The sequence below is a fragment of the Scophthalmus maximus genome, chromosome 2, assembly GCF_022379125.1.
Source record: "Scophthalmus maximus strain ysfricsl-2021 chromosome 2, ASM2237912v1, whole genome shotgun sequence".
Classification (NCBI taxonomy): domain Eukaryota; kingdom Metazoa; phylum Chordata; class Actinopteri; order Pleuronectiformes; family Scophthalmidae; genus Scophthalmus; species Scophthalmus maximus.
Genome location: NC_061516.1, coordinates 14,228,197 through 14,240,346, shown reverse-complemented (window position 1 = coordinate 14,240,346; position 12,150 = coordinate 14,228,197). Strand labels below are relative to the sequence as shown.

General features: G+C 40.5%; 2 protein-coding genes across 4 annotated transcripts; one reads left to right on the top strand and one right to left on the bottom strand.

Annotated features, from left to right (window-relative positions):
- Positions 1 to 1,714: 1,714 nt before the first annotated feature.
- epd (ependymin) lies at positions 1,715 to 3,356 on the bottom strand. The gene is made up of 6 exons (XM_035627135.2): positions 3,202 to 3,356; positions 3,022 to 3,053; positions 2,759 to 2,896; positions 2,483 to 2,669; positions 2,292 to 2,373; positions 1,715 to 2,171 (listed from the first exon to the last, which is right to left on the bottom strand). The coding sequence occupies exons 1-6, from the start codon at positions 3,341 to 3,343 to the stop codon at positions 2,045 to 2,047; spliced, it is 708 nt and encodes a 235-aa protein (XP_035483028.2). The 5' UTR covers positions 3,344 to 3,356; the 3' UTR covers positions 1,715 to 2,044.
- A 3,571-nt stretch (positions 3,357 to 6,927) lies between these two features.
- LOC118300371 lies at positions 6,928 to 12,001 on the top strand. 3 transcript variants are annotated; one of them, XM_035624714.2, is made up of 5 exons: positions 6,928 to 7,027; positions 10,686 to 10,838; positions 10,976 to 11,077; positions 11,284 to 11,460; positions 11,582 to 12,001. In XM_035624714.2, exons 2-5 carry the CDS (start codon positions 10,686 to 10,688, stop codon positions 11,771 to 11,773), a joined length of 624 nt encoding a protein of 207 aa, XP_035480607.1. In that variant the 5' UTR covers positions 6,928 to 7,027; the 3' UTR covers positions 11,774 to 12,001. The 3 variants fall into 3 exon arrangements, with proteins under 3 accessions (XP_035480607.1, XP_035480605.2, XP_035480606.1); XM_035624712.2 differs by lacking the exon at positions 6,928 to 7,027 and adding an exon at positions 7,065 to 9,740; XM_035624713.2 differs by lacking the exon at positions 6,928 to 7,027 and having other exon boundaries at positions 7,076 to 10,838.
- Positions 12,002 to 12,150: the final 149 nt, after the last annotated feature.

Here is a 12,150-nt window from a genome sequence, read left to right as displayed (position 1 = left end):
CTGTCTGTCTGTCTGTGTCTATCTATCTATCTGTCTCTCTCTGTCTGTCTCTGTCCGTCTGTCTATATCTATATCTATATCTATATATCTGTATCTATCCGCCTGTCTCTCTGTCTGTCTGTCTGTCTGTCTATATCTATCTGTCTGTCTGTCTATATCTATCTGTTTGTCTGTCTATATCTATCTGTCTGTCTGTCTGTCTGTCTGTCTGTCTGTCTGTCTGTCTGTCTGTCTGTCTGTCTATATCTATCTATCTGTCTGTCTGTCTGTCTGTCTATCTAATTGCAAAAACAGATATATGAACTTGTGACATGGAGGCTTTTTTAAAAAAAATTGCCCTTTTGTTGTGTTCAGAACCTAAAAAGTCGTCTTTATCCCAAATACACACAATACATGTCCCCATTCAGCGCAATCAACTCAGATTCATTTTATCCAAAAAATTACTGATAATTGCAATGCAAAAAAAATCAACCTCTGTCTTCTGAACGGTTTTATCGCTGTTATTTATGTACTGTATATGGGACAGCAACTGCTTCTGATGGGACACAACATGATATGAATGTTCATTTGAAGTATTATGAAGCGCCCCCGGAAAAGCACTATATAAATATCATGCATTATTATTATTATTATTATTATTATTATCATTATTAAATATTCTTTGCTCCACCACGTGTACATGGAGCAGACAAAACATTCACTATACTATAGATAATGTTTATCATCAGGCTGTTGTTACAATGATTTATATGGTGCAGTAGTTCATATTATATTATAAGTAGTGTTATTAATGATGTTAGTTTTCATCGACGCATTTTGGTTTCTCCATTCTTTTCACTGGAAGCTTCTTGCTACACTTCATAGACTCTCTTCTAGACCAGAAAGCTCTTTTGTCACAAGTCTGTATTGAATAGAGCTATCACCAATAACGATATAAGTATCAGTGATATTCACACTGATACTGACTGAACATGCTGATATTAGCAAAGGTTATACTGATGTTACCATTATAGTTAAAAAGTTCTTTAAAACTTTGCTTATCTGATATTGCATTTGAGTTGCATTTTACTACTACTACAATAGCTGTAAAATGAATTGCCATTAACAAATTTCTATACTGTCATTACTAGATCAAATCATAATTCATCTGGTATCTGGTGGATGGAGATTAACTGGGGGCAGCACAGTGGTGTGGTGGTTAGGACTGTCGCCTCACAGCAATAAGGCTCTTGTTTTGAATCCATGCTCAGACCATCCAGGGCCTTTCTGTGTGGAGTTTGCATGTTCTCCCCATGTATGTGTGTGTTCTCGCCGGGTCCTCCAGTTTCCTCCCACAGTCCAAACACATGCAGATTGGGGTTAGGTGGATTGGAGACTCTAAAGTGACCATTGATGTGAATGTAGATGGTTGTTTTAATCTGTATGTTGGCCCTGCAATATGCCAGCCAATTTCCAGGATGTACCCCGCCTCTCGCACAATGTCAGCTGGGATTGGTTCCAGCGCCCCCCACGACCCTTAATGGATAAGGCGGTTTAGATAATGTATCGATTAACTGGGGCTCAGCAGCTCATTTTTGTGAGCTAATTTTCTCTGTACACTTGTGAAATGGTTCATTGCTGCTGCAACATCCTTGCCCAAAAGTTGTGCAATCTTCGGTTAAAATGAAACTTCAAAGAAATAATCTTGGGAGGGGAAAAGACACTCACTCACGCATTTTACAGCTTTGACATTTTATTGTTCCATTAATTATATCTTACAGGTTTTGTAAGCAGTACCAACACGAAAAGCAACCAACTGTTAGTAATTAGGACTATATCTATATTCCATGTTGTATCTTTTTTTTTCCTTTACGTCAAAATGTATGTATACAGTATGATCCGTTCAAAGCCATACTGTATCTTCACAGTTGTGATGGAGACAGATGTGATGCAGTGCAGTGTCACATGAAAAAACTTGCGTTATACGTAAAAAGGAGAGAAAGGTCTAATGTTCTGGCAGGCCGCAATGGATAAGGGTTTGATTTTTCTCCTGGCGAGCCTTCATCTAAATGAACTCGTTGAGGAAACTGTTTACTGTCCCTTCAGGTGTCTCCTCCACAGACTGTCCCTGGCAGAAAGATGGCACCACGAGGAGATCGGGATCCTTGATCTCGTTTTCAATGTTCATTTGGCTGTGAGAAAGTGATACAAATATTACGTTCGAGATTTGTCACGTCAGTAGATACTAGAACGTTGCATCGATAAACATCTTTAGAGTGTTAATTGCCAATATGTGATGAAAAGACACCAACCTGAATATCAATGGTGTGGAATCTCTGAAGTACATTGTGGTTACAGGCAAACATCCCATGGTTGAAAACATGTAGTAGTATCCTGAAAAATGGACAAGACAGAAACCATTGAAGTCGTGATGGATTTAAACATACACTTTACAGACGAATCACAAAAAGTCGCACATATTACTTTACAGCATCTCTCCCACCTTTCGTATCCGGCATTGGTCCTGTCCAAACATTGAGTTTGATTCCCTCCCCTTCAATGGATGGGTTCCCAGTCTGTACCATACCCTTAAACTTGCCGTCATCTGGAATATCTAGAGGGTGCATGGTGCACTGCAATGCTTTTTTCTCGCAGCTCTGATTTTTGCTGTCAATCTCATAGAATATTCCCTGCCGGACGTAGACATAGGTTGAAAGATCAAGACCCAAAACTTGTCTAAAGTGAGTTGTGACATTTATTTAGGCAAGGACATAGTTACCTCTTCAAAAAACATCAGCAGGTCCAAACTAAGTGAGGTGTTGGTGGGAAAGGTCTCGTTTGATCTGAACCGCAGCTTCTTGCCCATTGAGTCGTAAGTGAATGCACCGAGGGCTTTCGTTTCACCCTTCAGGTTCATCTGGTGTCATTCAACAACACACATTCAGAGAGAAAGAGAGATGATTTGACTCTATATTTCCAATTCTGGTCCTGGTGCTATATAAAGTGTTGACAATGATGGGAAAAAAACAATGAATTACTCACCACACTCATGATTCCGGTCATATTAGGCGAATCTGAAAAACAACAATTACTTAGAGGGTTCATTTGGCACATTTTGTCAGCTAATACAAAAAAATTTTGTTTACTATCTTTAAAGCTACTTTGGACGTGAACAACTCAGAACCAATTAACAATAAGGTCCAAAATGATACAAATTCTTACGACAAGGCTGATGGTGCACTGCATGGGTGGCGGCAGTGAAGCATATGAGGACGAAGAGCGCAACAGCTGCAGACATCTTCCTGGTCCGGAGGGAGTCACAAAATAATGTTTGAGATGGCTCAAAAGACAACCTTGTGTGCATGTAGCTCTCAGTCGAAATCACCGCCACTTTTATAGGGCTGCATCAAACATCAAACATCAAGCTGTGTAAATCTATTAGCCCCTGTCCCTGCGGGTGTTGACCCAGTAAAAGGATTTCTCTTGTGCAACATTTCTTTTGTTATTGTGCAGCTGCGTTTGGCTCTGGCTGCCCCACACGGCCGAAAAAGGGTCAAGTGGTAACAATTGTGGAGGATGATCAACAGTCATGTAAGGGAAACATGTTGATATATGTTAATGTCCAAACAACAATTTCTGGCTTTATTTATCTATATGATAATTGATAATAGCTCCCAATTCACATGCCACTCTTTACAATGACTCCTCATCTGTCACATTATGTTACAAAACAACATCCCCCTCACTCAGATTACGCTATAGCTGGCAAGCCAAGGGAGCATGTAAAATGTCTGAGGTCAAATACCCAAAATATAAAAAATGTATTATATGTCCATTGTCAGAATTATGTTTCTTCAAACCCAATCAATTTGACGGCTTTTCTTAAGAAATCGCAGCCTTAAGCTTTGAAGATGGGAACTCATTTCAAAAAGGTTTTTTTTAAAGCTAAACTATCTAAATGACACATTCCATAATTTTTTCAACTTCTGGTAATTCCCTCAACAGGAATGATATGGTTCTGACACAATTCTCTGTGAAGAAAAGAAAAAACTCCAGTACAGCATAGTATCTTTTATGAGTAGTTTGATGATCTTGGGTGAATAACACAGGAAAAGGGTTTTTACTATCTGTAACCTGACTCCATAAAGTATTTGGTACATGAAGAACTTACGCTTGGGTAAATTGAGCATCCGCCCCCCATACAGACAAGTAATCCAAACTAAATAGAATCTGGGTTGTTTGTACCAGGTCAATTGCATGAGCCGTACCAGAAATGTGCTGTTTTCACAACTGCACTTGGTGCAGCTGCCTTTCTTTCCCCTGCACATCAAGATGTCCCTGTTGCGTCAAGCAAACAACTCAGTGAGAAACAGCAAAGTAACTCACTTTTTGAATCTCACACGTACTCATGGTGTCCTGGCATGACATCCAATGATTTCACTGTCTATGGCGAATTAAACATATTTATTTGTGTGCGTGTGTGTGTGTGTGTGGGTCGGTGTGCGTGTCATACACACAGGAATCACATGATAGTTCATTTACAATAATCGGAATAAGAGAACTGGTTTTTCGGTGCAGCAAATGCTGTTGATACTTTCTTTCCTTACAAAAATGGGAAGGAAATGCTTAACAAAACTAAAAGGGATTCCTGAAACCACTCATGAATGAGACAGAAAATAGACAGAGTAATCAGCGTGTCACACGGGAAATTTAACATTAAGTATGATGGGGAATTAAGGGGGGGAGAAGGTTATGAAAATGGGGGAGGCCCTTCTCTTTACGCAACCACATCTTTCTTCGTCAAGACGAGCTCATCATTTTCTTTTCTGAGAGGAAGTCGGCTTGTTTATGTGGCTCACTCACTGACCCACAGTTTACCATCTCATATGACTTTTTTAGTTTTTTGTCCTTTTTTAAGTTCTTATTTCCTCATGAAGCTATGATTTTTAAACTAACTATAAAAGTATCTCTGTTTCATACATTTAATGCCAACATCATACTTCAAGCCAAAATATAATTTATAAAGGAACATCAGTGTCTTTACATCTATTATATTTAGTCTGCACTTTATGTCCTTTATATTATACATTTTTTAATGTATTTAATTTCCTGTGCATTGCACATATTGTACAGTATGCCCTCTATATTGTACATTTTCAACTTCTTTAGTTTCCCATACCATTTGGTTTTGTCTTACTTTTGCACTATTTAGAATTTATTTATTGTATATATTATCTTTGTAGTTATTGCACCGTGGGTCGGAGAGAAACGGATTTTCGATTCCTCTGTATGTACTGTATGGTACATATTGCAGAAATTGACAATAAAGTTGACTAGACTTGACCTGAATTAGATCTTATTCAAGAAGTCTCATTCATCAAAACCTAGTTCTTTTCTAAGAATGAGGCACATTTCATGCAAACCTCCTCTGTGATCTGGTATCATATTGTTTCATTTCTAAATTAATATTAAATACTCACACGGCGGCTGCCAGGGCTCGGCGTTCGCCGAAAAACAACGAAACTATAAATCCACTAATACTAACCACATATAACAGCTCGTAAATTATATTTGCGTTAACTTATAGTGGAGAAAACTATAGTGGAGAAAACTACAACCATTATTCATTTTTAAAAATTTGAGGCATTTTTAAGATTGTGCAGTTTAATTTTAGTAACATTAATTGTGTTTTCATGTCTTTTCTACCACTTGTAATGTTGGCTTGGAAGACCGACTCTTACCACTCCCAAACTGTGTGCAGCATCAGGGCCACGGCGCCGGCGAGCAGGCGAGCCCGCGAGCGCCAGCTAGCATCGGAAGGTAGCATTTAGCCTAGCTTCTGAGCCTAGCTCCTTAGCCTCAGCTAACAGGGCAGCTTCTCGGTAGGTGGGTGTGTTTCAGCGACCGGTCTGCATTCGGCTCACCCACTCTCCACCTCTTTGTCCATATTTGGATTAGCCGGGTAAGGGAGGAGTCGTGCCCTGCCAACATGGCGACGGCTGAGCCGCTGCGGAACCGCCCACTTTGGGCTTCAAAACCGGCCTGCAGAGACCAATGGGTGACGTCACGGACGCTACGTCCATGTTTATATACAGTCTGTGAAATCGGTTCAATAATTTTTGAGTAATCCTGCAAACAGACAGAAAGACAGACAGGCAGGCAGGCAGACAGACAGATAGACAGACATGCATGCAGACAGACATACAGACTGACAGGCGGACAGACTGACTGACTGACAGACAGACAGACAGACAGGCAAGCAGGCAGGCAGACAGACAGACAGACAGACAGACAGACTGACTGACTGACTGACAGACAGACAGGCAGACAGACAGGCAGGCAGGCAGGCAGGCAGACAGACAGAAAGACACACAGGCATGCAGACAGACAGACAGACAGACAGACAGACAGACAGGCAGGCAGGCAGACAGACAGACAGACAGGCATGCAGACAGACAGACAGACTGACAAACAGACAGGCAGGCAGGCAGGCAGGCAGGCAGACAGACATACAGACTGACAGGCGGACAGACTGACTGACTGACAGACAGACAGACAGACAGACAGGCAAGCAGGCAGGCAGGCAGACAGACAGACAGACAGACAGACAGACTGACTGACTGACTGACAGACAGACAGACAGACAGGCAGGCAGGCAGGCAGACAGACAGAAAGACACACAGGCATGCAGACAGACAGACAGACAGACAGGCAGGCAGGCAGACAGACAGACAGACAGACAGGCTTGCAGACAGACAGACAGGCCGACAGACAGACATACAGACAGGCATGCAGAGAGACAGACAGACTGACAAACAGACAGGCAGGCAGACAGACATTGAATTCAGTTGGTCATGAACCCTTGGCACAGGCTTGCAGACAAATGAACTTTGAACCCTCTTGAACAGGTAACAGTGGCAACCTCTGGCCTCAGTTGTGCATTAGTGCAGTGGTAAGAAGTACTGTAACAGTGTAAAAGACTTCACAGCTGACACGCAAAACCAAAGTGCAGAGCTATGCCTAAGTGAAACTGGCACACCACAGAGAGGTAGGTTGAAACCACCGGTGGTTTGTGTTACTAGAGAACAGGAATTTTCAAGGATTTTAACCAGAACTTTGATATTTTGAAACTAATTGGAGGGCTCATCTCAGGAAATTCTACCAAAAGGTTTCACCTTTCATCCTGTTTTCGTCCTGTGTGCCACCATGTGTCTTTGTCAAACCTGGTAAATTCAGGGAAATAACATCGCCCTTTTTGCTCTCTGATCCTGTTGTGAGTGATCTTACTCCCCCCCACTTGTGATGTCTACAATTAACCTTTTGATTATACATTTAAAAAGTGACTATGCAAGTATTACAATGGATTAAGCTGCCCATTATAATATTTACTCCATTATTCTATAAAATGTTGCTGTTGTGGTGACATTGTATGTTCTATTCAGACAAAACAGTTTATAAGGACAGCATTTGGTGGCTACTGTGGTCATAAAACATGTATAATATTGCATACATGATGGGCGGCATGGTGGTAAAGTGGTTAGCACTGTCTCCTTACTGCAAGAAGGGTCTAGCTTTCTGTGGAGTTTGCATGTTCTTCCTGTGTCTTCCTGCCACAGTCCAGAGAATTGCAGGTTAATAGCCAGAGACTCTAAATTGTAGAAGTGAACATGAGCATGAATATTTGTTTGTCTCTGTATGTTGGGCCTGCGACGGACTGGCAGCCTGTCAAGGGTGTACCCTGTTCCCCACCCGATGTCAGTATCCCTAACAGCAGAAGCGGTATAGGTCATGGATGGATGGATATCAGTGCATATGTTCATTCAGTATGTTTAGTCTGTATCTCTATGTTACTCTTAATTCTGACAGTGTAAGGAGGGGTGAGTTTGAGAACAAACTGCTCTGGGTTAAAACAGCTAAAAAAAAGAAAAGAAATATATATATATATATATTAAACCAATTTAATTTGAGTAGAATCCAACAAATCTTAGATGTGAACCAAAGATGTGAGACCAAAGAAGGCCCTGATGACAAACATCATTCATCCTAATGACACTTTGGAGATAACGGAGGTGAGGAAAGAAAGGCTCAAAACATTACACTGAATGTGCAAACCAGCAAAAGTTATTGTAATGATGTGCATTGCATCGCAATAACAAAAGTTTGAGTAACATTATTGCTTCACACAAGCAAGGGACATGATGTCTTTATGTTCTGATCTTCATTCCAACACTACACAGTTCCCACTTCATTTTCTGGCTCCACGCATTAACTAGCACCAGTGTTAGATGAGATAATCCTTTATTTGTTCAACAACGGGGACATTTGGGAAGAAACCCCGAAAACATATCACCATTCCACCAATCTGCGGTATCATAAAAACAATTTCTAATGTAGTTGATGATTGACGACGGCAGCCATCAGTCTTCCCCCTCTGGCGCCAGGCGATTTCTTCTGACGACTTGACGTGAACCGACTGGAACCGAGCTGTTTTCTTCTTGTGTAACACTATTATTTAACTTAATATCACACTCTTGGATAATCAACTTTATCAGATAATCCATTTAGCATTATGGTTTACTCTGCCAACAGCCTGGCTACTTTCCAAAGCAGAAAACAATAACCTCAGGATAAATGTCTGGTAGTATTAATAGGTATGTATATGTTACTATTTCTGCCTTAAGCTAACCAAACAAATGAAAAAAACAACAATAAAGAAACGCAAGCAAAAGTATTATAAGAAACAATTCCCAGTGGAACAAGAAATATGAATAGTCAGACAAAACCATTCAATGGAAGTATCTCCAGTTTGAAAATCAGGGAATGCAGCGGAATCCAGAGTCAGACGACATAAACAATGAAATACTGGGGGGAAAAAAGGAGTATAGTCTTAAATGGAGACTATAAAATATAGTTGGATAAAAATATTAGTCTAAAAAAATGTATACCTTTAAAATTCACCGACTTAAAATGTGGAATTATTCCAAGCACATTATTCTTCAAACAGCAAAATCAGCATGTGTTGAAATTCTTTATTTACAGAATATATTAGTCATAGTAAAAAACGTGTGTCAGTGTTTTTCTATTTCATTTATGTGAGATTTAGTGTAACTGATTAGTTCATCACTCATCTACGTCATGAGACCTCTGACATATTCCCTTAAGACGCTCAGTCAAGACGAAACCTCACTGCCTCTTGGGGAAAAAAAACATTTCTGATTGTAAAAGTTTTTAACAGCTCACCACTTTCGCTGTCATAGTTGCATGACTATGCAACGAAACTCTGCAGGGACAACACAGTTAAGTCACGTGTTTGTTCTTGAATTTTTACAGGGACAGAGCACATTAATACACATTGCTGTGAATTTAATAGAAAGTGTCGCCCTTAAAAAGTGTATGATATTAAATCAGTCAGCAAAACAGGTTTTATAGTGGCATATAGTTCACACTGAATAAGATAAAGTATTAAAACTATTAAAGAGGTGATCCCTCTTTAATACACAACCATACTATATATAGATAGATAGATAGATAGAAAACCCAATGCTATTGTTAGGTTTCTTACAGAACAACTATCTCACTTCTGCCTGAATCATATTGGTGACCACAAGATGCTGAAACACACACACACACAGAGAGGAAAAAAGAAAAAACTCCGGGTTTGTGAGAAACCGAAAGAAAGATCACACATATATATACAGTTTATGAACTTCACCAAAGCATGTTTGTGTTGTGCTCAGACAGGTGTTCATTGCTCCTTGAAGGTAAGCTCAGCTTGAAAGTTTTATAACATGTAACTGATGTTTGAGTTCTATTATTATATAATTTTGGACCCCAGTGTGTGTAAATTTTGAATATTATATTATAACAACTAACAAAAACATGGATGGCAATTACACAGTATAAGCATATAAATATAATAAGTTGCATGACACACTTAGTGTCTAATCAAACTTAATTTTAAAGGTTTGTCAAATCGCTGCAGAGTTGCTGCGTGTTCGACGCGGACTAGTGTTCATAATAAGTTCAGCTCCAATAACTTGTTGGGCACTTTATTTGTGTATGAGTGAGAGAGCTTTTGTAATCAATAACTGGAAGAGATCATTTAATAACACTGTCATGCCTTCTTTGAGTGTGGGACACGTTGACTCATCAGGAAGAGTGCGTTGCACTAACAACGCCTGATGCAACTGTGTCGAGAATACAGGAATATTTTTTTCCTACAGATTAATCCTGACAGAACCAGGCAACCTGAAGGAATAGAAAGAAACAGACTTTAGAGTTTTAAGGCACTTGTAGTCAGTGATGTGGTATGCTGGCAAATTCTGCAATCTGTCGTCGGGTGATTAGGATTTAGGGACTTGCACACTTAAGGGTGCAAGGCAACAAACATAAAGGACACGGTGGTGACAAATGCTTCCTTCCGCACTGAAACTATTTAGAGGAATCAAGGCCCAGCTGATTCCACAAATGTACAACCAGACTACTAACTGTAGTATTACAGAATTTCATAATAAAGGGTATATATGGGGATGCCATGTGGTGAGGAAGTTTTTCTTTCATTAGTGTTAAAAATACTAATGGAATTCCTCTCAGATGTTATTGACTGTTAAGTTCCCGTTAAGAGAACTGACCTGGAGCGCTGTAGTTTGTGTTGGGGGTGACACTGCAGGCCGTTTACCATAACATGTATCATGTGTTTGTTTCAGATGACTGTTTGTCGGCGGGCTCTCATCCTTCTTCTTCTCTCATCCTGTGTGGACTCTGCTCCGTCCCCAGTCCTCCAGATGAATAAGTATAGCAACTCTTTTCGTCTCACGAGGTCCACCCGGACCCATGTCCAGCAGCTGCTGAGGAAATATGTGAGTACAGGAAAAAAACATAAAACACCCTGCTCCCCAGACTGGTCACCTCATTCCTGGCCAAATTTGGACACATCCATCATTAACGTTCCCTAACTACAATTCCTCTCTAATCATTAATCTGTTCACTCTAACAGAAGGAGGAGCAGTTGGGAAATAAGCATTATGAGGACAGAAGTCGACAGTTGAAGGACCTGCCATTGCTTTCTACAGATTTTTACAAATGGCTAAATATGACGGTTAGTATCTGCCTGTGTTTCAAATGGAACCATTTTTTAAAAATCACTTTCTAGTGACCCGCTGTGGTGAGAAAAAACTAAACCTGATGACATCGGCAGAATTGCCTGCTTTTGCAGAATGCAACATTTGAGCGGAATCCCCCTTTTAGAGCATCACGCATAGAGAAATAGTGCACTCATCTGATTATTTCTTGTTGTGCGTGCAGGACTGGGAACGGCTGCATGCAGCTTTCTGGGATATGCAGGCCTACTGGAATATGCTGGAGTGGAAGAATAACCAGCTGGAGAAGGACAGCCACACGGTGGTCCGCACCACTTTACCTCAGAGCATCAAGCACATTCAGCTGGACCTGAGGGACCTGATGAACCGAGTCAGAAGTCAGGTATGCACAGTCCAGAATCCACAAACATTTTATCACCCTTTTTAACCCCTTACAAAGACTCCGGAGGAAGTGACACCAAGAGTAGTCCGATAAAAACCTTTGTTTTCACTTTTTTCCTCAGATGAGTTACGTGAAGGGCTCACAGATGAGGCCAACATCCCCCATGGTACAAACACCCTCAAAACCAGAGAACAGCTCCAACACCGCGTGGGACCGCCGAGTGGAGGGTTACATCATACTTAGGGATCTAGAACTTTACCTCACCAAGCTGGCAAGAGACTTCCTCCTGCTGGCTTCCAAAACACACTTATGACTCAATGCTGAAAAGGAGCACCGTCACCCTGAAGACACACGTGCACACAAACAGACAGAAAGAGCAGAACTGAACTGATAATCAGCATCTGACAGAAAAGTGCAGCAATAGTTAGAACTTTAATCATCAAGCTTTAGTGTTGTGGTCAACACTTTACATGGAGCTCCCTTTTTAGCAAGTCTGCTTTTTTAAAAAAAACAAACATGTATACTAATATTTAAGGGCTTTCTAGGGTATTTCCCAAAGTTTCTCTCTCACCTCTAACTGTAAGTTAGTAATAAGCTCACAATACTGAGAGAACACTTCCCAGAACACAGTTTTCCCCAAGGCTCTCCATCTACTGGACTTTCCAAAGATATATTTACTATTTATTGAAA